General features: G+C 42.1%; 1 protein-coding gene across 1 annotated transcript in view; it reads right to left on the bottom strand.

Annotated features, from left to right (window-relative positions):
- The window catches only part of F13A1 (coagulation factor XIII A chain), a 309831-nt gene extending 286588 nt beyond the window's left edge, over positions 1 to 23243 (bottom strand). Inside the window, exons 1-2 of the mRNA XM_073567328.1 lie at positions 23118 to 23243; positions 3886 to 4050 (exon numbers count right to left, since the gene is read on the bottom strand). Coding sequence (XP_073423429.1) covers positions 3886 to 4039 — 154 coding nt within the window. The 5' untranslated portion in view covers positions 4040 to 4050; positions 23118 to 23243. The remainder of the gene's footprint in view (positions 1 to 3885; positions 4051 to 23117) is intronic.
- Between the last annotated feature and the right edge of the window lie 2928 nt (positions 23244 to 26171).

The raw sequence follows: 26171 nt of genomic DNA, 5'->3' as shown, positions 1-26171 counted from the left end.
CCACGGCTGAGCAGGGTGACTTACCCACACTACGGGAGGGCCCGGGGTACGATACTGCAGTGAAAGTTCAAGCAGACAGGACCTGCGACACTGAAAGTAGTAAGGAGTACAAGGACCTACGATCCTGTTACTGCAGGGGGCGGGGCTTAGCATCCTACTGCTGCAGATGATGTAATATACTAACTGCAGGGATCCTGTAGTAGAGGAGAGGGAAACGCAGGTCAAACAGGCAGAGGTCATAAACGGAGAGGGTGGCGCGGTACCAGAGGGATGAGCAGAGAATAGTCAAGTCACAGGCAGAGAGTCATACACAGAGAAGGTAGCGGAGTACAAGAGGGACAGGCAGAACTCATAACAGGGATGGAACCGGATCAAAACCAAGCAAGCAACAAGTTATCAGGCACAAGGCACATGTACGCCAGAGATCAACTAACTCAGCCGAGGGCAGGAGTATAACTAACACTGGACCTAGGTCGAGTGGCCACTAAATAGCCACCCTCTGCCAGAGAGAGGCAGAAACAATTAACCCCTGTCTGACCAGGACGGGCCAAAGACAAAACCCCATCCTGGATCTTGACAGAGATAGAGGAATATGTGAAACAGGGGGATATTACCCAGCCTCATCTCATTTGCGCAGCACAGATTAGGTAACAATGAAGACGTGAAGTCAGAAGAGGAGGATGAGAAATAGGAAAGCAACAAAGGCTAGTACCCGCACAACCTTTGTCCCCTCTCTCCTACTTGATGGGCTGAGGAGGCAGCGATGGAGAAGGAGGAAGAGGAGATGGAGTCTTCCCATGTGTCTTCCCCATGCTGTTTTCCTTCCATTAACCCCTTCGCACCCGAGCCTGTTTTTGCCTTCGTGAACGGGCCAATTTTTTCAATTCTGACCAGTGTCACTTTATGAGGTCATAACTCTAGAACGCTTCAACAGATCCTACTGAGTCTGACATTGTTTTCTCATGACATATTGTACTTCATGATGGTGGTAAAATTTTTTAGATATGATCTGTGCTTATTTGTTAAAAAAAATCAAAATTTGGCTAAAATGTAGAAAATTTTGCAATTTTCATACTTTTAATTTTTATGCCCTTAAATCAGAGAGTGATATCGCACAACATAGTTAATAAATAACATTTCCCACATGTCTACTTTACATCTGCACAATTTTGGAAACATAATTTTTTTTTTTAGGAAGTTATAAAAGTTGACCAGCGATTTCTCATTTTTACAACAAAATTTGCAACACCATTTTTTTAGGGACCACCTCACATTTGAAGTGAGTTTGGGGGGTCAATATGACAGAAAATACCCAAAAGTGACACCATTCTAAAAACTGCACCTCTCAATGTACTCAAAACCACATTCAAGAAGTTTATTAACCCTTCAGGTGCTTCACATGAATGAATGGAATATGGAAGGAAAAAATAAACATTTAACTTTTTTTCACAAACATTTTACTTCAAAACCATTTTTTTTATTTTCACAAGTGTAAAAAGAGAAAATGAACCACAAAATTTTTTGTGCAATTTCTCCCGAATACGCCAATACCCCGTATGTGGGGCTAAACCACTGTTTGAGCACACAGCAGAGCTCAGAACAGAAGGAGTGCCGTTTGACTTTTTCAATGCAGAATTGGCTGGAATTGAGATCGGATGCCATGTCGCATTTGGAGAGCCCCTGATTTACCTAAACAGTGGATACCCCCACAAGTGACCCCATTTTGGAAATTAGACCCCCCCAAGGGACTTATCTAGATGTGTGGTGAGCACTTTGAACCCCCAAGTGTTTCACTAAAGTTTATAATGTAGAGCCGTGAAAATAAAAAAAATCATTTTTTTTCCACAAAAATGATCTTTTAGCCTCCAATTTTTATTTTCCTAAGGGTAACAGGAGAAATTGGACCCCAAAAGTTGTTGTCCAATTTGTCCTGAGTACGTTGGTACCCTATATGTGGGAGAAAACTACTGTTTGGGCACACGGTGGGGCTCGGAAGGGAAGTAGTGACGTTCTGAAATGCAGACTTTAATGGAATGGTCTGCGGGTGTCATATTGCATTTACAGAGCCCCTGATGTACCTAAACAGTGGAAACCCCCCACAAGTGACCCCATATTGGAAACTAGACCCCCCCAAGGAACTTATCTAGATGTGTGGTGAGCACTTTGAACCCCCAAGGGTTTCAGTAAAGTTTATAATGTAGAGGCGTGAAAATAAAAAAATCATTTTTTTTCCACAAAAATGATCTTTTAGCCCCCAATTTTTATTTTCACAAGGGTAACAGGAGAAATTGGACCCTAAGAGTTGTTGTCCAATTTGTCCTGAGTACGCTGGTACCCCATATGTGGGAGAAAACTACTGTTTGGGCACACGGTGGGGCTCGGAAGGAAAGTAGTGACGTTCTGAAATGCAGACTTTGATGGAATGGTCTGCGGGTGTCAAGTCACGTTTGCAGAGCCCCTGATGTACCTAAACAGTGGAAACCCCCCACAAGTGACCCCATTTTGGAAACTAGATCCCCAAGGAACTTATCTAGATGTGTGGTGAGCACTTTGAACGCCCAAGTGTTTCAGTAAAGTTTATAATGTAGAGGCGTGAAAATATAAAAATCATTTTTTTTCCACAGCGATCAGCTGTGCCAGGCAGTGATCTAGTCACACAGTAACGCTGCTTCACCTCTGATCATCTGTCATTGTTAGATCAGAGGAGAAGCCGCGTTACAATGAGTGAGATCGCCGGGAAACAAGCAGCTTTCCCAGCGATCTCTCCCATTGGCTGCTGTGACGCTGACGTCATCAGGACCTGAACCAATCAGGTCTCGATGATGTCAGGGGTCCCAGCATGCATTGTGCATCGGGATCCCCGTGTTGTAAGGTATGTGGTGGTCCGGGGGGGCACAAAACCGCCGACAGTAGATAAACGTCGGCGCTGCACAAAGCCCAGCAAGCGCCAACGTTTATCTACTGTGGGCGGTCGGGAAGAGGTTAAGCACTTTTTCCATCTATTTCAACATTTTCACTGCCCCCCAGTCCGCCTTGTAGCGTCTGCCAGGAAAAAATTGGATTTCCCATTGACTCCCATTATACTTGTTACTCAAAACGAGCATTAGGAATTGCTTGATTCGAGTAGCGAGCATCCGAGCATTTTAGTGCTCACCCATTTCTAGTGATAATTTCATGTTGATAAAATAGTGATCTTATAAAAACTAGACTAAGCAGACCAGTACGCTGGAATCAGGGTCTCTGTCTCTACATTATGCTGATCTCATATTAGGTAGTAGAAAACAGGTGCCATATTCCCTTTAAGTCATTCATAATGCATTCTAAAATAAAAAGAATAGCATAAGAAAAACCTCATAAAAGCAATGAAATTAATATGGACTGAGCTCATATCCCTTCCAAAATAAGTCAAAATCTAAAAAAAAGAATCATCTCTTTTTCTGGAAAAGTTTACATATTATTGATGAACAGGGATACAAGAAATGTATCTTTACAAATATTCACTGATTATATAGTATGTCAGATGTAGAAAAAGTTTTCAGAAATGTCAAATTTTTGATGTCTGATCTATGTATGTGGTAACCTCAGTTAACAGTACTATGTCATCTTCTACACTTTCCCTGATTAGTGGAACAAGTGATCTAGTTATTGTCGTCTCAGTTCTTATGGCTGCTGCCATCTGTATAAATATTTTGATTGGCAAGGGTGTTAAAAATATATTGGAATTCTTGAAAAATACAAGACATGCTTTCTTAATCTACACCTGGCAGAATATACTGTATATGTAAACAGTATATACATTTAACCCAGCTTTCTGTCTGGATGCTTTTGTGATCTGTACAACAATGTTCTGCTCCCGTGCTCAAAAATAAGAACTTTTGTGTTTACCTTTCTTATCAAAAGTCCTTGGGAGAACTCCAAATGTTTCCATGATGGGAACCTCATCTTCATCCTCATTGGATATGTTTGGTGGCACTGATAATCGACCTGTATATGCTGCAGTTCTCGATTTCTTCACATTAGTTCCTGTTGGTGCTGACATTATGGCAAACTCTAGAGAATAAAAATGAGCTTTTTTTTACACACTATTATACAATAAATGAAGGTTCTTATTTTCAAAATAATTTCTTTACTGTAACTGAAAATGTAAATTTTAAGGACACATTGCATAGATTGAAACAAGAAGAAAAAGAGACAGCTAATGTATCACTTTATATATGATGCTAAACGTGTTAATTCATAGTGTAACTATATTTTCAGAAAACTTTTTCGCTTCACAGAGACATGTCAAAAGTTTTGATCTGTGAGGGTCTGTGTGAGACCCCCACTGATCGCTATAATGAAGGATCTTTAGTGTTCAGTAGTGCTCTCCTCTCCTTTCTAAACAGTCGGTGAAGGTCTCAGCACCTACAGTGGCTTATACTTGGAGAAGTCATAGAAATAGACTGTTCTTACAAAATAAGTATCACAAACAGATGCAGAAAAGAACAAAGTTTTGCACAAGATATTGTTCCCATTTGCTTTCGAACCATTAGTGACGATAGACAGTGGGTGCGGAAAGTATTCAGACCCCTTTAAATTTTTCACTCTTTGTTTCATTGCAGCCATTTGTAAATTCAAAAAGATCATTTTTTTCTCATTAATGAACACTCTGCACCCCATCTTGACTGAAAAAAAACAAATGTTGAATTTTTTTCAAATTTATTAAAAAAGAAAAACTGAAATATCACATGGTCATAATAAGTATTTAGACCCTTTGCTCAGACACTCATATTTAAGTCCCTTGCTGTCCATTTCCTTGTGATACTCCTTGAGATGGCTCTACTCCTTAATTGTTGTCCAGCTGTGTTTAATTAAACTGATAGGACTTGATTTGTAAAGGCACACACCTGGATGTATAAAGGCCCCGTCACACACAGTGATATCGCCAGCGAGATCACTGATTTTGTGACGCAACAGCGATCTCGCCAGCGACATCGCTGTGTGTGACATGGATAAGCGACCGGCCCCCCTGCTGGGTATGCTGATCGTGCAGGATCGTCCTGGGCCGTTTTCTGATCGTTGGTCTCCCGCTGGCCAGCGCGCATCGCTGCATGTGGCAGCGGGAGACCGACGATCAGCTACGCTGCACGCTGGTATCCAATGTAAACAGCGGGTATCTATGTAAACAGCGGGTGGCTAAAAGGCACTGTATATAACCCCCCAAAACACCATACCAATAGTAAAGTTTGGAAGTTGGGACATCATAGTGTGGACCTGTGTTTCAGCATAAGGCACTGGCAAACTTCATATGATTGCAGCAAGGATGAATGGACAAATGTACCAAGACATTCTTGAAAAAGATTTGCTGTCATCTATCAGGATGACATGAGGGTGGACATTTCAGCAAGATAATGATCCCAATCACATAGCCAAGAAAACTCTCAACTGGATTCAGGGAAATAAAATGATTCAGCTAGAATGGCCCAGCCAATCACCTGACCTGAATCCAATAGAAAATTTATGGAAAAAAATAAAGCTCAGGGGTCATAGAAGTAGACCACGGTACCTTCAGGATTTGAAGAGTGTGTGGAACAATGGGCCAAAATCACACTTGAGCAACGCATGATCTTGAAGCTGTCAGCACCAACAAAGGCTTTTGTATGAAGTATTATATAAATTTCAGTAAGCGTGTTCAATACTTTTTCCCTGTGTAATTTCTCATCACTACACACAGTGGGTACAGAAAGTATTCAGACCCCTTTAAATTTTTCAATCTTAGATACCAGCTGTTTACATTGGAAACCAGCTTGCTCGCTGGTCCTGATCGCTGGAGGGGCTGTCTATGTGACAGTTCACCAGTGATCAGCCAACGATGTCCCAGCGATAACATCCATGTCGGATCGTTGGTGGGATCGCTGGGACATCGTTATGTGTAACGGGGCCTTAAGACCTCACAGCTCACAGTGGATGTCAGACCAAATGAGACTCATGAGGTCAAAGGAACTGGCCAAGGAGCTGCATTGTAATGTACAGTAATAGCCTAAAGATTGGTTACACCCCCACAAAATAACACTTATGGAAACAAATATTAAAAAAATTATGTGTGAAATAAACCAGATTATTTGCTAAACCTTAGATTCTTCAAAGTATCCCCAATTTTGAATGATTACAGCTTTACACATCTTTGACATTCTGTCAAGCAGGCTAATCAGGTAGTCACCTGGAATGGCTTCCAATAAATAGGTCTGACCAAAAGTTCATTTGTGGAATCATCGAACTTCAGAATGTGCTTGTGACCATCAGGTGTGATTTGCAGAAGCAGTGTTGGTACAAAGTTTCATGAACTGCTAAGCTCTATTAAACAACTGTTCTAAATCAGAACTCGGCAACAATCATATAAGAAAAATAATAGTCCATCTTTACTTTTAGACATGAAGGTTAATCAATCCAGAAATTTCCTAGAATCTCGAAGCCCTTAGAAACCCGATGTTTACGTTGGTAACCAGCGTGCTCGCTGGTCCTGATCGCTGGAGGGGCTGTCTATGTGACAGCTCACCAGCGATCAGCTAACAATGTCCCAGTGATCCCATCCACGTCGGATCGTTGGTGGGATCACTGGGACATCGTTATGTGTAACGGTACCCTTACCTCTGAAGAATTTAAGATCATCAGCGTTGTCAGTTTCAGAAAATGCTAATTGACAGTAGCTCAGATAACAGCCCTCATAAATTATGCACAGATATCAATTAGCAGACACGTTACCATGTGGAGACTGTCAGAAGAAGGCCTTTATGGACGAATTCCAATAAAGAAGCCACTACTGAGGACTATAAACAAGAAAGTACTTGTTTGGGCTAAGCAACACAAGAACTGAACATTAGATTAGTGGAAAACTCTACTGTTGTCTGATAACTAGTCAAAATGTGAGATTTTTGGTCCCAACTTCCATTTCTTTCTGAGACACATAAAAAGTGAGAGGATGGTCTCTACATGTGTAGTGTTCACCCTGAAGCATAGAGGAGGCGGTGTGATGGTGTGAGAGCGCAGTGCTGGTGACACTGTTAGTGATTTATTCCAAATGCAAGGCACACTTACTCAGCATGGCTACCACAACATTCTGTGTTAACATGCCATCCCATCTGGTTTGCACTTAGTGGGAACATAATTTCTGCGGCAACAGGATAACGACCCAAAACAAAACTGTGCTATGCGGAGAGGGATGGACTGCAACCAACATGTTCTCAACACTTGTGGGAACTCCTTCAAGACTGTTGGAAAATCATTACAGGAGAGAACCTTATGAAGCTGCTTGAGACAATGCCAAGGGAGTTAAAGCTATAATCAGATTAAAAAGCTGGGGTTCTTTGAGGAGCACATACAGTATTCTAGTTTGTTTCACATGTGCTTCTTTGCTCCTTTTTTTCCATATGTGTGCCTTCTTTGTTTTGCTGCTTTCAGTCTAAATTTACAATGTGCACATTTCAGTAAAAATAAGAAAAACCATTGCATGAAGATATTTTTCCAAACTCTTGACTGGTACTACTTACCCTGAGTGTTTTCAATACCACGCAACAAGCCCCTGTCTTGTATCAGGTTTTACAACCTGTATGATCAGCTATTTCTTATTATGGAATGTCCAGTGAAAGACAAGAAAATACTACTGTACAGGATTAATACTTTCCAAGTACCAATGTGAGTTCATTCTAAAATCCACAAGGCCTACAAACCTAGTGGTGTAGCTTGAAGCTCATGGGCCTCAATGCAAAGCTCCAAAGGGGTCCTCAATTATTGCAAGTTTTTAATAGCATGTCTTTTTATAGGCCAAAGTGACTTTGTGGGCCCCCTAGTCTCCAGGGCACAGGTGCAATTGCAACCCCTGCACCTCTTGTAGTTATTCCCCTGCCCCCACCGACTAAACAATGATGGCACAGAGACTATTCATGGTAATCGGCCGGTATCCCAGCAGTTTGGTCTAGATCTCTAAAAAAAAGTAATGGAATATTCAAGATATGCTGTCAATTGCTACTACTGCAATAAAATGCCTCTATTTAAGTGTAATTGAAGTACTATAAAGATTTAGGAAACCTAGTCATTAAAATTAGAAAACCCAAGTATTCAAGGTTCTCAGTGGCATCTAAAAGTTTGGGCACCTGAGGTGAAAATAACCATTATTGTGAACAGTTAAGCCAGTTAAAGATGAAATGATATCTAAAAAGGTCTAAAGTTAAAGATAACACATTTCCTTTGTATTTTAGGCAAAAGAAAAAAATTAATCTTCTACATTTTTAAAATTGCAAAAAAAGAAAATGGGTAGATGCAAAAGTTTTAGCACCCTGCATGGTTAGTACTTAGTAGCATCCCATTTGCAAGTATCCCAGCTTGTAAATGCTTTTTATAGCCAGAAAAGAGTCTTTTAATTCTTGTGTGAGAGATTTTCATCCATGATGGACCCGTAGAAGCTCTAGATAGACGTCATCCCCCTACATGATTCCCTCATTTACCTGCATACTGCTGGATACCTTCCACATGTAATGGAATAAGGGTATGTGCACACGTTGCAGATTGTGCTGCAGATCCACAGCGGATTTGATCCTGTGGATCCGAGGCAGTTTCTGCTGCGTATTACAGTACCTTTATAGTCTATGTAAAAGGAAAAATGCAGTGCACATGCTGCGGATCTTTCCGCGCGGATTAAAATCCGCAGCATGTCAATTCTTTGTGCGGAATTCGCAGCAGTTTGACACCTGCTCCATTACCAGGTGTCAAAACGCAGGGGAAAACCGCAGGCTAATCCGCACTAAATCCGCAGGTAAAACGCAGGTCATTTGACCTGCGGATTTACCTGCAGATTTAGCCAAATCCGCGAGGAAAAATCCGCAGCACAATCCACAACGTGTGCACACACCCTAAAGGACTTTAAAAGCTACAAGGATTCAGTGAGTGTGGCTTTTCTTATCCTCTCTGCACTTTATACACATGGAACATATGTGTACAAAAATTTTTACTATCACCAGCTTTTCTTTTATTGCTTAGATCATGTGTGAATTTAACTACATGAACTTATTTTATTTTACTACTAGTAAATTATTAGCATTGGGTCTTTATCGAAATTCCGCACAAAACTTTTGCAATTATCATGTTACTACTCATATAAAAACATATTTTGAAACATCACATTTCCTGTATGTTTTGCAAAATGAATTGTTTTGCAATAAGCTGTTGGTACACATCCCTTCATATCCTTTTCTTATAACTGTTCCTCAACCTTTTTTATCTTTAGCATGTGAGCTGATGTGAGAAAAATCTGCTCCTGTAATAAACAGCAATAACTACCTTCCGATAGCCCGAGAATGCAAGCTCCACTGGTCACTGAGCTTTACAGGAGAACTGCATAACACTGGGCTGGAACATTCAGGCATAAAGTTATTGGAGCATTTTTTAGTTAAACTGGATTTTCAGTAAAAATAATACTGACACTAGAGTAAGAAAAAAAAATCCAAATGTGACATGTCACATTACAGACTGAATTCTGTTGTAAAAGTTAGCAACATAATACTAGAAAAAAAGGTAACGAGATTTTTTCATTTATACAAATAAAATCTCATTGCAAACATAAAAGGTTCTGCAATATTCTAATATAATTTTTGTTTTATTTTTTCTCCAGCGGGTGAAATAAGTATTGAACACGTCACCAATTTTCTAAGTAAATATATTAATTAAGGTGATATTGACATGAAATCCTCACCAGATGTCGGTGACAACCCATCCAATCCACACAGGCAAAGAAATCAGACCATAGATGTCCATAATTTAAGCTATATAGTGGGTACGGAAAGTATTCAGACCACTTTAAATTTTTCACTCTTTGTTTCATTGCATCCATTTGGTAAATTATTTTTATTTATTATAGCGCCATTTATTCCGTGGTGCTTTACATGTGAGGAGGGGTATACATAATAAAAACAAGTACAGTAATCTTAAACAATACAAGTCACGACTGGTACGGGAGGAGAGAAGATCCTGCCTGCGAGGGCTCACAATCTACAAATTCAAAAAAGTAGAAAACAAGGAGGAAAATGAGTCCAAAGCTACATGAAAAATCATCAATGTATTAAATATTCAGAAGCACAAGAGAACAGGATAAAAATCAGGCAGAGAAATAGTCAAAAGAGGATGGTAACCAAATACCCAAAACAATAACAACCTGATTGACAACAACAGGGGGTCACTCTTATGTAACAGGTTGATGGTTGAAGTAGCTGGAATAATAACATATACCTGGGATATTTAACATGTAAAGTGACAAAATTGATGCACAAATAGTGCTAGTTATGCCAAAAAAAACCAAAAAGGAACTGAATGGGAGTAGTAAATGGGTAAAAAAGACCATAAAGTTCACTCATCAAATAGTAATAGCCTGGGGATTGTCAAGCACACTGCACATAAGTGAAAACAAGTTATTGTACACTGACCCGGTAAATTGAAAAAAAGAAGGAAACAAAATAAAGGTCCAAGACCTCAAAAACGTACCCATCATGAAAGACCTCACTGTGTGTGAATCATGGAAACCCCAACGCGCGTTCCTGATTCACACATAGTGAGGTCTGTCATGATGGGTACGTTTTTGAGGTCTTGAACCTTTATTTTGTTTCCTTCTTTTTTCCATTTACCGGGTCAGTGTGCAATAACTTGTTTTCACTTATGTGCAGTGTGCCTGACAATCCCCAGGCTATTACTATTTGATGAGTGAACTTTATGATCTTTTTTACCCATTTACTACTCCCATTCAGTTCCTTTTTGGGGTTTTTTTTGGCATAACTAGCACTATTTGTGCATCAATTTTGTCACTTTACATATTAAATATCCCAGGTATATGTTATTATTCCAGCTACTTCAACTCTCAACCTGTTACATATGAGTGACCCCTGTTGTTGTCAATCAGGCTGTTATTGTTCTGGGTATTTGGTTACCATCCTCTTTTGACTATATTTCTGCCCGATTTTTATCCTGTTCTCTTGTGCTTCTGAATATTTAATAAATTGATGATTTTTCATGTAGCTTTGGACTCTTTTTCCTCCTTGTTGTCTATTTCCAAATGAGTCGGTCCTACTTTCTATATTTTTGGATGCTATTTGTGCATTGCACTGTCTGTTGAAATTTATTTTCAAATATACTTGATTGGAGAATCTGTATTCTAAATTCAAAAAAGTTCATTTTTTTCTCATTAATGTACACTCTGCACCCCATCTTGACTGAAAAAATGAAAAAAAGAAAAGTAGAAATTTGTGCAAATTTGTTAAAAAAGAGAAACTGAAATATCACATGGTCATAAGTATTCAGACCCTTTGCTCAGACACTCATATTTAAGTCACATGCTGTCCATTTCCTTGTGATTCTCCTTGAGATGGTTCTACTCCTTCATTGGAGTCCAGCTGTGTTTAATTAAAATGATAGTACTTGATTTATAAAGGCACACACCTGTCTATATAAGACCTCACAGCTCACAGTGTATATCAGACCAAATGAGAATCATGGGGTCAAAGGAACTGAACAAGGAGCTCAGAGACAGAATCCTAACAAGACACACATCTGGCCAAGGTTACAAAAGAATTTCTGCAGTACTCAAGATTCCTAAGAGCACAGAGGCCTCCATAATCCTTAAATGAAAGAAGTTTCCAAGACCTGGCCATCGAGCCAAACTGAGCAATCGAGAAGAGCCTTGGTGAGCTCCACAGATGCAGTAGGGAGATGGGAGAAAGTTCCACAAAGTCAACTATCACTGCAACCCTCTACCAGTCAGGCCTTTATGGCAGAGTGGCCTGACGGAAGCCTCTCCTCAGTGCAAGACATATGAAAGCCCGCATAGAGTTTGCTAAAAAACATGAAGGACTCCCATACAATTTGAAATAAGATCTCTGGTCTGATGAGATGAAGATAGAACTTTTTGATGATAATTCTAGTGTGGTATGTGTAGAGAAACCAGGCACTGCTCATCACCTGCCCAATACAATCCCAACAGTGAAACATGGTGGTGGCAGCATCATGCTATGGGAGTGTTTTTAAGCTGCAGGGACAGGACGACTGGTTGCAATTGAAGAAATCATGAATGTGGTCAAGTAAAGAGATATCCTGGAGGAAAGCCTCTTCCAGAGTGCTCTGGACCTCAGACTTGGCCTATGCACAAAGCAAAATAACAAAGGAGTGCTTTCAGAACAACACTATGACCATTCTTGACTGGCGCAGCCAGAGCCCTGATCTAAACCCAATTGAGAATCTCTGGAGAGACTTGAAAATGGCTGTCCACCAACATTCACCATCCAACCTGACGGAACTGGAGAGGATCTGCAAGGAAGAATGGCAGTGGATCCCCAAATCCAGGTGTGAAAAACTTGTTGCAATCAAGCAAAAAAAGGAAGCACACTGTAGCGCCAAACCATTCAAACATGAAAAATGAATAATGAATTGCATTACTGCATTAGAAGTATGAAAAATTGAGAAAATTTAGCGCATAAAATGGCCAAGTTATGTGTTCCTGGAAGCCACGTTAAGGCATTTCTCGTTTTCCAGGTCTCTATTCTATGCCAATCCTCACTAAGACTGTAGTCTCCATCTGAATGGGAACCTATGAAAAATCCTCTGTTAGGACTGAAGTCTATATCTCTGTGGAGGGCGAAATGGCCCTGGTTTGATTAAAAACACCTGCAGCTAACAGGTGGAGTGCTCAGTCAGAAGGTAAATGAATCAAAATTTCAAAAACTGACCATCACCTCCAAGCATAATGTGAACAGGTGCTTAACCTAGAGTCACCAACTCATATACATTCAAGCACAAAAAGGAAGCACACTGTAGCGCCAAACCATGCAAACATGAAAAATGAATAATGAATAATGAAAAACTTGTTGCATCATTCCCAAGAAGACTCATGGCTGTACTAGCTCAAAAGGATGCTTCTACTCAGTTCAGAGTAAAGTGTCTGAATACTTAGGACCATGTGATATTTCAGTTTTTCTTTTTTAATAAATTTGAAAAAATTTCTACATTTTTGTTTTTTTTTCAGTCAAGATGGGGTGCAGAGTGTACATTAATGAGGAAAAAATGAAATTTTTTGAATTTACGAAATGGCTGCAATGAAACAAAGATTGAAAAATTTAAAGGGGTCTGAATACTTTCTGTACCCACTGTGTGTAGTGATGAGAAATTACACAGGGAAAAAGTATTGAACACGCTTACTGAAATTTATATAATACTTCATACAAAAGCCTTTGTTGGTGCTGACAGCTTCAAGATCATGCGTTGCTCAAGTGTGATTTTGGCCCATTGTTCCACACACTCTTCAAATCCTGAAGGTACCGTGGTCTACTTCTATGACCCCTGAGCTTTATTTTTTTCCATAAATTTTCTATTGGATTCAGGTCAGGTGATTGGCTGGGCCATTCTAGCTGAATCATTTTATTTCCCTGAATCCAGTTGAGAGTTTTCTTGGCTATGTGATTGGGATCATTATCTTGCTGAAATGTCCACCCTCATGTCATCCTGATAGATGACAGCAAATCTTTTTCAAGAATGTCTTGGTACATTTGTCCATTCATCCTTGCTGCAATCATATGAAGTTTGCCAGTGCCTTATGCTGAAACACAGGTCCACACTATGATGTCCCAACTTCCAAACTTTACTATTGGTATGGTGTTTTGGGGGGTTATATGCAGTGCCTTTTAGCCACCAAACATGTTGTGTATTATAGCATCCAAAAAGTTAAATTTTGGTCTCAACTGACCAGAGTATAATATCCCAGTATTTCACAAGCTTGTCTAAATGTTGTTGAGCAAACTGTATACGTGCTTGAACATGTTTTTGTTCAGCAATGAAGTCTTGCGTGGTGAGCATACAGGCCATGGAGGTTGAGTGCGTTACTTATATATATTTTTTTTAAACAATTGTATCTGCTGATTCCAGGTCTTTCTGTAGCTCTTCATAAATGGTTCATGCTCCTAGACAACTCATCTGAACTTGTCTTCACTCCTCCACCTGAAAACTTGTAGGGAGCTGATTTATGGTGAAATGATGTTCCTTTCATTCCAGATTATGGCCTCAACAGTGCTCACTGGAACCTTTAGTAGTTTAGACATTCTAATGTAATCAAAGCCATCAGTATGTGACGCGCCCCAGGGGCCACGGGGTACTCGGAGCCGGGCCCGTCGACTTCAACGGGGGACGGTGTCACGGCGGCGGGGACCCAGTTCGTGGCCCCAGGCGGTCATGGCAATAATTTGTGTGGGTGGTATTTAAGGAGATGGGAATAAAGTTTATGGTTGGTTAAAAACGTGACGCCACCTGTGGTATTCTGGTCAGAGGTGACCAGCGCTGTGGTGTTGCTTCTCTGGGATGGATGTTGGGCGCAGCTATGATGTTGTAGCCCTCCACAGGTAGGCTGTAGTCCCAGGGTAGAATAGATGAAGTTGTTTGTAGGGTTGTGGTGTAAAGGGGTGGCGCAGGAATAAAATGGAGGACACAATCGCATGTAGTTCAATGGGCTTTACTCACAGTCTGTCTGCAGTACAGATGCCCACTTCAGTGCTGAGTCCTCCAGGTCAGGGGTCCAGTAAACTTTCAGGTAGATGAGTACACCCCTCCAACACTCCCTTTCAATATGTTCCTTCCTAGGCCGTCTCACTGTACTGGTTTCCTCTCCTTCCTCCCTTTCCAGCACCTTCACAGTCAGTGTCCCAGGCTAGCTGCTACGGATCCTGTCAGAATTTGTCACTCAGGCAGTTCTTTGATCCTATGTGGCTGCCTTTCTGGGAAGGTAACTGTGGGATTCAATGTGGCCCATACAGCAACCACAACTGTCAGCTTGCTAGTTAAGTTCGTTGTTTACTTTGCTAGGCTAGGGGCTGAGACCCTTCTGCGACCTAATTTCTTCTCCCACCTGATAGCAATCAGCGTGGGACTCTAGAAATTCCTTTCTTTCCTCCCGGGAGCTTCTCCTCCCAGCCAATCTATCTGGCAGCTCCTCCTGACAGGAGCTGCTCCAAACGCATCCTTTCACCTGCTCTTCCCCTGAGGGAACTCTCCTCAACTGTCTTCAAATCTCCCACTCTTTCTCTAAGCTCCACCCACTCGCTATTCTCATTGGCTGCTCTATGTCACTCCACTTTCTAAGATCCTCCCCATTTCCTACCTTTACCACTAGCTCCCAACACCCTTTCCTAGCCAGTCTGGGAAGAGGCCATCCTCCCGTAGGGTACGCCCAGGTGCCCTGACTAGCTAGTTTGTGTGATTTGAGTGTAGTTAGGAGTGTGGTGAGGTGCCCCCATCTTACCTGGTCGTGAGATACCACACCTGTGGATGAGATGCAGTACCTCTGTGGCGACTGGACCCGCAGGAGCGCCACATATGCTTTGCAACAATAAAGTTGGAAAAGTCTTGATACAGCTTATTGGTTTCTTGTGTAGCACCTTAGTAATGAGACACCTTTTTATAGCCTCTCAATTGGAACAGCTGATATTATTCTTCACTAAGTAGCAGTATTGCTTTCTATTTGGTAGATTCAACTGATAGATTTCAGCGGGTGTCATGGCTTTTCATGGCTTTCTGAACCTATCTTTCTTCATGTGTTCAATACTTTTTTACTTTGTCATTTCTCATTATAACACATAGCTTAATTTATTGATATCTATTGTTTGATTTCTTTGCCTCTGTGGACTGGATGGGTTGTTATCAACATCTGGTGACAATTTCATGTCAATAGCACCTGTAGAAATATATTTACTAGGAAGATGGGTGACGTGTTCAATACTTATTTCACCTGTTATATATCCATAATTTTCCACTATGACCCATCCACCCCCACATAATAAAATCATATTGTAATCCCTCTCCTCGAACTTTAACATTGTAATTATTTTTCTATTTTCATATTTTATCACATTACTGCAAAAATTCATGATTCCATATATAATACGGTTAGCCGCTTCAAATGGGAAGGATGGCATCAAAATTGTGTTAGTTATATAAATCCCTTGCTAAACTTTGCTGTTTGTCATTGCTACATGGTAGGAGTACAGCAAATCCCCCAAAAATCAAATGGTTCATATTTCTTTGCGAATTTCTTGTCACGGTGTATTGTGGCTCACAATGCAATTTCACTCACTAGCATTATGCTATGGTGTAGCAGTGGTATACAGCGATTTTCCAAGGTTGTCACATAGCGCCTGCAGAGATGAGCAAAAAGATTTGCGTTAGCCTGGTCTTATGACATTATGACATTGCAGGGGTCTAGTGATAGCAAGAGGTGCCAGCACTAACGTGTCTGTCAGTAAAGTTCTCACAACCAGCTGCCTCGGAGTGTAAAAGTGGAACTAGGAAATCTTTTTGCTCATTTTTAAGGCCCAACCTTTTTGTAACAAGCTTCAATAGAAGATTGTTAAAAATAATTTCACTCTTGGTGACCACTTTAAATGTATTAGTTTGCTGTGTGTAAATTTATGTTTTACATTCAAAGGCAGAAAGCTTATAGCTAGTTGTGCTTCCAGTTGAGTGGTGGAATTCGGTGTAAGCTATGTACTATGATCTAAACATCCTGAACTACAGAATGATACATTGTAGCAAGCTAGAAGGATGATTTATTGTACAGCTACTGATCTATTTAACCTTCAGATCATTGTCCATTCTAAGCTCTACGCATCCATGTCTCAGCTGCAGGGCCGCCATCAGGACATTAGTGCCCTGACTGGTGTATGGGGCCTGCCATCAGGACATTAGTGCCCTGACTGGCATATGGGGCCCGGTCTGCTGATCGGGCCCCAGCGGCAGGATTCTCTGGTGCAGTAACTGAAACCTGTGTAGGCCTGCAAGGCAGTAGTTAAGGCCACCATCCAATCAGAGGCTGGCAGTGATGTCAGCACGCACGTCGCCGGCGTATGACGTCATTGTCATTCACTGGCAAGTGCGCCCTTGAAACGCCGGGGGAGATCATCACCGCAGGAGCGCGGCCAGGTAAGAGGAAAGGTGTTTTTTTTAATGAAAGCGACAACCGCACTATGTTTCACAGGCAGGATGGAGACACATGGACCATGTGTCTATATCCTCCCCAGGGCAGAATGGCGATACGGGGAAGGATTGGAGACATCAGGCAGAAAGGAGACACAGGGGGGCAGAATGGAGATAAAGGGCAGAATGCAGACATGGGGCAGAATGGAGACACGGGCAGAATGTAGACGAGGGGTAAGATTGGAGACATGGGGCAAAATGGAGACACATGGGCAGAATGGAGACACAGGGACAGAATGGAGACACAGGGGCAGGATTGGAGACATGGGGCAGAATGGAGACAAGAGACAGAATGGAGACAAGGGGCAAAATGGAGACACGAGGGCAGAATTGAGACACGGGGCAGAATAGAGACACAGGGCATAATTGAGACATGGGGCAGAATGGAATATTGTAGTATTGAGTCACTATGTGGCGGTAATATGCTGTCCGGCCAAGGTGTGGTGATATTTGTTCCTTGTATGTGCTATTATTTGGTCACTATGTGTGGTAATATGTGATCTGGTCATGGTGTGGTGGTATTTGTTCCTTGTATGAGGTATTATTGGTCATCATATGGTGGTAATATGTAGTCTGGACATGGTGAGGTGGTATTTGTTCCTTGTATGTGGAATTATAGGTCACTTTGTGTGGTAATATGGTGTCTGGCCATGATGCGGTGGTATTTGTCCCCTGTATGTGATATTATTGGTCATTTAAAAAATTGAAAGATAAAAAAATTTAACCTAAATTGTATTGGATATTTTAACAAAAATGTTTAATCGGTTACAGTAGAGTAGGGCCCGGCCAAAAGAGTCTACCTTGTCGTGGTGGCGGCTTAAAAAATCTTTTGACTGTGGACAGTTCGAAGGGTGGAGGCAGGACTGGGCTGGAGCCTGGGTGGACTCTCAAGGGGGCCCCAAAAATTTTGCCAGTATGAAGCCCCAAAATTCCTAGTGGCAGCCCTGCTCAGCTGAGTGGAGAACTGGGTACATAAAGGGATTTCAACAATGTTGCCATTCATTCATAGCAATCAAAGATTTTGAAATTTGTCAGCATTTAAACATAAAGAATATTAGACATTAGGATAATGTTTCATTTATACAGTAGTACAGCATTACATAGCTAAAACTGAAAAATCTCTAAAAGTAGAAATTCCTAGCTTATTCCCATAGTGGATATATTGTGCACATGTCTTATTCAAAATACTTATAAAAGTCAACCAATTTTTGTGCACTTTTAATTTTGAGGACATAGTCACAAATTCTGTTATTTATTGAGATTTCCTGAAGTTTAATATTGTTGTAGCCCCTCGTCTAAACATCTTACTAAAGGATAAGTGACAATTATGTTGAAGTCATTGTTACCTAAGAGACCCCTACTTTTACATTTGATAATCTTTTTGGCCTGTTGGTTAAAGTTAGGTCTTATTGAGTTTTGTACTAGTTGTGAAAGGTAATTGCTTTATTTATTATTATTATTATCCTCAACACCCTTTTTCTTATTCCAGAATTGCAGGTTTCTGCTTTACAATTTATTGTATATCAGGGTAAGAAGGAATTCACTGCCTTATCTATTTAGGTTATGGGAATATTTTCTGCTGCTTCCATTATACGTGGAGGCTTATAACAAGCACCTCTCAGTACTTTATTATTCTTTCTATTCCCTTTATTTCTAACTGTAGCAATCCTACAATTTCATTTGCCTCCCATAAATGATCACACGGGATGAATTTCAGGGAAGATTTGACATACAAACAATTCATAGCTAATTCCGGACCAGAGTATAACAATACAAATTTACACGCTATCTATAGCTGTCATCTAGCCATGTCTCTACTATTCAGTCTATATAATTATTCTCTTCCAACATTATTAATTCTCATTCTTTAATCTTCTTGACTAAGCTTCTGGCATTAGCATACATGCACTTTATCTATGTTTTTCAGTGTCTTTATTCCATTGCTCAGCTGAAGTTGGATGGATATTTGCTGTGGCTGTATGTGATTTGGTTATGTAGTCAAGCGCCCCAGCACACATGTGAAACTTTCTGTCATGATCACGTGTGTCTGGACGCAGATGTTTCCGCAAGGCGAACCCATGTGACACACGTGACCCTGGATACACCGCCTCCAGTGGGGCGCATTTAAATAATAAAACGTGCAGGTGGATACGCCGCCTCCACCTTGCGAATTTGGGTATTACACGTTATACATACAATCTGGAAACCGCGCCTCCAGTAAGGCGAATTTAAATAATAAGGGGGACCTGGGAAACAATTACAATGGTGGGCCCTGCGATAGGGAATGGGGGACGTGGAGACCTCCTAAGCTCCCCTGAGCCAGTGTCCCTGCACTCCTTACGTTCCCTATACAGGCTCCGAACCTGTCGCCGCACGCGAACCTTAACCCCTTGCTCGCCCTGAACCTAAACCCTCACTAGGGAATAGGTCGGTGCGGAGACTAATCCCACCACTGCACTAATAACACACATGAGGAAAGAGACAATACAGGGGAAACACCACTTAGCTTTGCTCTGTTGCGTATGCTCCTAGCAACAGAGCCCACCACCTGCGTGCATCTTCTCCTCCACCTGGATCCATCACCATAACAGGATCCTTCACCTTAGTGCAGCCTTGGAGCAGAGTCCACCACCAGTTGCAGCTGCTTAGTAACAGAGTCCCAAGGATGAGTTCAGCTTCTGACACGAAGTCGAGCATGCTTGAGTCCAGCTCAGCAGCCAAGTCCCACATGGTGAGTGCCACTCTCCATAGTCGCCACTCCACCAGCCCATGCAGACACTTCCCGCTGCCACCATCACTGCGACCCCACCACGCCATGCCAGCCCTTCGTCCAGACACCATAGCTGAAACACGTCCCCCCTGGCTAAGCTGCGCAGGACTCCTCACCAGCTCCATCCTTCCTCCAGGCTCTCAAACTCAGAGTGAAAACAATCTCACAATATCACAGGCAGTGATTGCACTCCCCTAGCACACCTTTATAGGGTGTCACACCTGACATAATTACGTGCACAAAAACCTAAAGTGCAATACCACTAACCACCACCGGGGACAGTCAAGACACCTTGGAACTTTCCAAAGTAAAAAAAGTTCACCCAGTGCAATTTAAAACTGTCAGATCATGACAGTACCCCCTCCTTAATGAGGGGCCTCTGGACCCTCAAGACCACCCCTCATTAGGGAAACACCTACAGCGGGGACACCCAGACCCTGAGTTCACCCCACCATTACCTGACACTTCAGGTTTATGACAAACGCACCGCTGGTATTGGCAATAAAGTTCATTTTGGAGGCACCACTCATCTCCACAGCGCCGACCTGGGGAACGAGTTTATGTATGTGTATGTTTGTTTGTTATGAGCTGATCAGGCTCCACAACACACTTCCACAGGATGTTTTTTGGTGGCACACATACATGCTCGTTCACACACAGGTCCGGACCTGAACGTTTAATGCACACATTCGTTTGTCATAAATTTGGTGAACTCATTCTGGACTCTAACAGAGGCGTCCCCCTGAGTCACCACACTCACACCCCCGCTATTCACCACGGGACACCACCCTCCAACCCTCTTTACCATGAGGTCTACGCCTCCCAGGGTTGGTCAATGGCGAGGGTAGAGACTTGTCCCTACTCCCCCGCAGCGCACCTGCTGCACACACCTGGAGGAGAAGGGGACAGGAATATGGATGAAATATACACTCGCTGGTCGCCTTCCTCCAAGCGACCAGGAGGGCGGCTTCTTCGGTGGTATAGAAGATTTGGCGGAAACCCCGCGGACTATCACACCAGTCAGCTCACCACAGGGGCGTACCCCTTCACCTCGGGGAATACCAGGCAGCTCCGTGGGGCACCATTCCTCCCACCTGCCTGGGTGCGCCCGCATGCATGAACTAGTCCTGCTCCCCAGCAGCGACTCTAGGGGGCTTTTAGCCAGACCGCAGCTGCCATTTTTTTTTCCTGGTTACCTGAGCAGAGGCCCCAGACCCTGATAACTGCTGCTGCAGCGGCTCTAACACACCATGCCGCTCCCCACTCACCTCAGTGAGGCCCGGCAGCAATTACCACAGGTCTCCACATGGCCAAGGCTCACCAGAAAAAAAAAGTAGGGCCTGTGATAATGTCATGATCACGTGTGTCTGGACGCAGATGTTTCCGCAAGGCGAACCCATGTGACACACGTGACCCTGGATACACCGCCTCCAGTGGGGCGCATTTAAATAATAAAACGTGCAGGTGGATACGCCGCCTCCACCTGGCGAATTTGGGTATTACACGTTATACATACAATCTGGAAACCGCGCCTCCAGTAAGGCGAATTTAAATAATAAGGGGGACCTGGGAAACAATTACAATGGTGGGCCCTGCGATAGGGAATGGGGGACGTGGAGACCTCCTAAGCTCCCCTGAGCCAGTGTCCCTGCACTCCTTACGTTCCCTATACAGGCTCCGAACCTGTCGCCGCACGCAAACCTTAACCCCTTGCTCGCCCTGAACCTAAACCCTTACTAGGGAATAGGTCGGTGCGGAGACTAATCCCACCACTGCACTAATAACACACATGAGGAAAGAGACAATACAGGGGAAACACCACTTAGCTTTGATCTGTTGCGTATGCTCCTAGCAACAGAGCCCACCACCTGCGTGCATCTTCTCCTCCACTTGGATCCATCACCATAACAGGATCCTTCACCTTAGTGCAGCCTTGGAGCAGAGTCCACCACCAGTTGCAGCTGCTTAGTAACAGAGTCCCAAGGATGAGTTCAGCTTCTGACACGAAGTCGAGCATGCTTGAGTCCAGCTCAGCAGCCAAGTCCCACATGGTGAGTGCCACTCTCCATAGTCGCCACTCCACCAGCCCATGCAGACACTTCCCGCTGCCACCATCACTGCGACCCCACCACGCCATGCCAGCCCTTCGTCCAGACACCATAGCTGAAACACGTCCCCCCTGGCTAAGCTGCGCAGGACTCCTCACCAGCTCCATCCTTCCTCCAGGCTCTCAAACTCAGAGTGAAAACAATCTCACAATATCACAGGCAGTGATTGCACACCCCTAGCACACCTTTATAGGGTGTCACACCTGATACATAATTACGTGCACAAAAACCTAAAGTGCAATACCACTAACCACCACTGGGGACAGTCAAGACACCTTGGAACTTTCCAAAGTAAAAAAAGTTCACCCAGTGCAATTTAAAACTGTCAGATCATGACACTTTCACAGTCAGTAATGTAAAACACAGCAGATACAATTTATATTAAAAAGACAGAGGATATATGGATCCATCAAATCACAAAACAGTGCAAGTAGGTAGAAATATGGTCAGATCATGCGAAACATTAATCAGTGTATCAATGGAGATTTGTCATTGACATGCCTTCTGATGTCAGAATGTGATGACTATACAGAAATGAGAGACACCGCAAAGACGCTGCTTATCCTACAGAAATGGTCTGCCCTCGATACTTCTTTGTGTGAACCACCGATTGGCTGACATGTTGTGCCCCCTTCTCCAAAAAGAGGTTCCTCAGAAGCTGCAGCAATGTATTAAACAGTTCTACGTCCCTTCTGCAGCAATATAACATAATATACAATCAGCATCCAGAGATCTTGCTTGTAATGGTAGATAAGAAACTTTCTTTACAAGAAGATATATTGCAGCAGCTGGAAAAGTGTATTATACAGATTTATTTACTCCATACTATAAATTATAAAGAATAGTAAAAGATTCCTCAGGGGGTCTTAGTAAATGTACCTTATCTTTGGACTTGTGATTTTCTATTGTCTTAGGAAGAGAAAAACTTAATATTTTGACAATTTACATTAGGAAATGCATAATCCCATTTGTAGATTGTGAGCCCTCATGGGCAGGGTCCTCTCTCCTCCTGTACCAGTTATGACTTGTATTGTTTAACATTATTGTACTTGTTTTTATGTATACCCCTCCTTACATGTAAAGCGCCATGGAATAAATGGCGCTATAACAATAAATAATAATAATAATATTTATCACTGCAAATCGTGAACTCTCATATGCACACAGATATTGATGGCTACATGCTTTAAAATGGTAAAGCGAGGTCATACCTTGTCTTCTACTGGTTGCTTTGGTTTTTAGCTTCCATCAGAATTAACACTGTCCGGGAAAGTTGTCTTTTTGGTGAAACCTCCCCCTACTCCCACCCTGGCCTCATTGGTTTCTCCTCTCTGTGATCTCCATTCTCCACCCATTTCAGATGACTAATTATTATCACATTGCTGGCTGCTTTTAAAATAGTCCTCTTTGTGGTCCTTGCCTGCAGAAAGGAAACAGATGACAAACACTGGGCTCAACAGAGGAACTGTTGTTTCACTTGTGAATACTTTGCAAGTTTGTGTTTAATAAGACACATACAGTGTTCTGACATGGAAATAAATATGTCATGCCAAATAAAAAGTTCTGCATGTTCTATACAGCCACTAATTCAGTAAAATAGATAGATAGATAGATAGATAGATAGATAGATAGATAGATAGATAGATAGGTTGATGGATAATAGATATTAAATAGGTAGATAGATAGATAGATAGATAGATAGATAGATAGATAATATATAAATAGATAGGTAGGTAGATAGATAATAGATAGATATTAGATATAGAGACAGATAGATAGATAGATGTATAAATAGATAGATAATAGATAGATAGATAGATAGATAGATAGATAGATAGATAATTGCTTATTCCTGATTTGCTGAATCATCTATTTGCTTTATGACAATATTACTAACGCCTATAAAAATCAAGCACAGGACTGATAATGAAATATTAAAATAATATTTATTGAAAACAAAGCGGACAAGACACATTAATGAAAACTATATGCGACAAGACAGACTAGAAAAAAATAAATGTAGGTGGAGGAATACTGTACAAAAGTTATTATATAAATCTATATTAAGGAGTGACCTAGGGACCAGCACAAAATAACTAATCAAATAGAAAATCCTATAGACCTGGTAAATTATCAAAAAGTGCTTGGCTCATGATATCCCTCTCTAGAAGTTAGTTGACAAAATAAAGTGTAGAGTGCAAAAGAATTGATGTATAAATACAAAAAATAAAGTGCCATTGCACAATAGAAAAAAAAATGCAGCTTTTAATAGAATAAACGATATAGTGTTCAATTCATAGAGAATGATGGAATACCAAGAATAAATAACCTAAAAGGGTTCAAATCCCACCAAGGACAACATGTGCAAGGAGTTTGTATGTTCTCGCTGTGTTTGCGTGGGATTCCTCCGAGTTCTCCGGTTTCCTCCCACATTCCAAAGACATACTGATAGAGAATTTAGATTGTCAGCCCCATCAGGGACAGTGCAAATAATGTCTGTAAAGCGCTGTGGAATTAATGGCGCTATAAAAATGAGTAAAATAAATAAAAAAAATAAATAAGTATGCAAAGTTCACAGATAAAGGGTCACATCCATGTTAGAATAATAAAAGGACTACAAGCCTATAGTGTCAAAGTGCACTGCTCATCCTCCATCTCACCATCCCACACATTGTCATTATCCAGAGGTTTTTCCTGTCTCTCCTTTTCCCGGTCTGGTCATTCAGGGGTTAACTTGATCATGACAATGTGTTTGCTGTCATCTAGTGCAACCTTTCATTTAATGGTATATAACAGTGCCTACTGAATGTTTGCTAAATTCATTTGTTGCATTGAACTCAATACTTACTGCATATTGGGGCCGGTAGAGATGTTATCAGGTGTAAGGTGTTACTAGCATATGGATGTAGCCAGGCCCTGAGCCTTTGATTGTCTAACATCCCCTGGTGTGCTAGGCAATTGGTAATTTATTCCAAATCAGTTCCCACAATCCCTCTCACCTGATCCTCTACTCAGTCCTATATATTCAGATGCTGCCTAGGGGGGCACGTGTGCGGGTCAGGCACGTGTGTCCCTGTAGCATAAGTATCACTGCAGCAAAAGTATTGTGAAAATGCAGTTATTATTACGGCAGATAGCAAAAGTATTGTGAAAATGCAGTTATTGCTACGGCAGTTAGTCTCGGTAGGAGTCAGGATCCCACACTATCTACCTGTCTCTTTTGGGTATGTCTGCTGAGTGAGCCCTTCTTATTACTTGGACTTAGCTTTTCTTAACCTATCTTATTTCTTCACCATGTTTACATATGCCCTCACAGTGTTTACTCCTTTAGTCCTCACTCTCCTTCGCTATCCCCAAACCCCAGCACCCTCTAACCAAATAATCATCTCCCCTTTCCTCTTTCTTCCCCACCTGACCTCCTCTGCTGAACTGCTCCTCAACCTCAAATCTGTCTGAATGAAACATAAAACAAGCTGCCCACTCTCCTTCTCCCATCTGCTCTCCCTTTCCCTGCTTCTCCTCACTGCTGGCGACATATCTCCCAATCCTGGAACCCCACAGCTCATACCCCCCATTACTTCCCCTTCCTACCGCTCCCTATCTAATAAGAACTACCGCAATCTTTTCAACTTAAAACCTGTGCCATTGACACCCAACCCCCTGCTCCCTCTCTCGGGAGCACTTTGGAATGCTTGCTCCATCTGCAATAAGCTCCATGTGATTCATGACCTCTTTCTCTCTTACAATCTTGCCTTCCTCGGCCTCACAGAAACATGGCTGACACTCTCTGACACCGCCTCCCCTGCTGCGCTGTGTTACAGCGGCCTCCACTTTACCCACACTCCTTGCCCTGGCAGCAGACACAGTGGAGGAGTGGGTCTTCTCCTTTCTTCCATCTGCACCTTCAACCCAATCCCACCTCTTCCCTCCCTAATCCTCCCCTGTTTTGAAGTCCACTCTGTCCGCATCTACTCTCCGTCCAACCTCCAAGTGGCTGTCATATACTGACCACCAGGCCTGACCACTGCCTTCATTGACCAATTTTCTACCTGGCTTCTTCATTTTCTTTCAACTGACACCCCCACTATCATCATGGGTGACTTCAACATCCCCACTGACACCCTTCAGTCAGCAGCCTTCAAACTCCTGTCCCTTACTTCATCCTTTGGACTTACTCAGTGGTCCTCCTCAGCCACCCACACAGACGGACACACATTGGACCTGGTCTTCACCCGTCTCTGCTCTTTTTCTAACTTCACCACCTC

This window comes from Dendrobates tinctorius, unplaced genomic scaffold (genome assembly GCF_039654945.1).
Source record: "Dendrobates tinctorius isolate UK_male_01 unplaced genomic scaffold, ASM3965494v1 ptg000004l, whole genome shotgun sequence".
In the NCBI taxonomy this organism is placed as follows: Eukaryota; Metazoa; Chordata; class Amphibia; order Anura; family Dendrobatidae; genus Dendrobates; species Dendrobates tinctorius.
The sequence above is the reverse complement of the archived record's forward strand: the minus strand, read 5'-3'. Positions and strand labels throughout refer to the sequence as shown.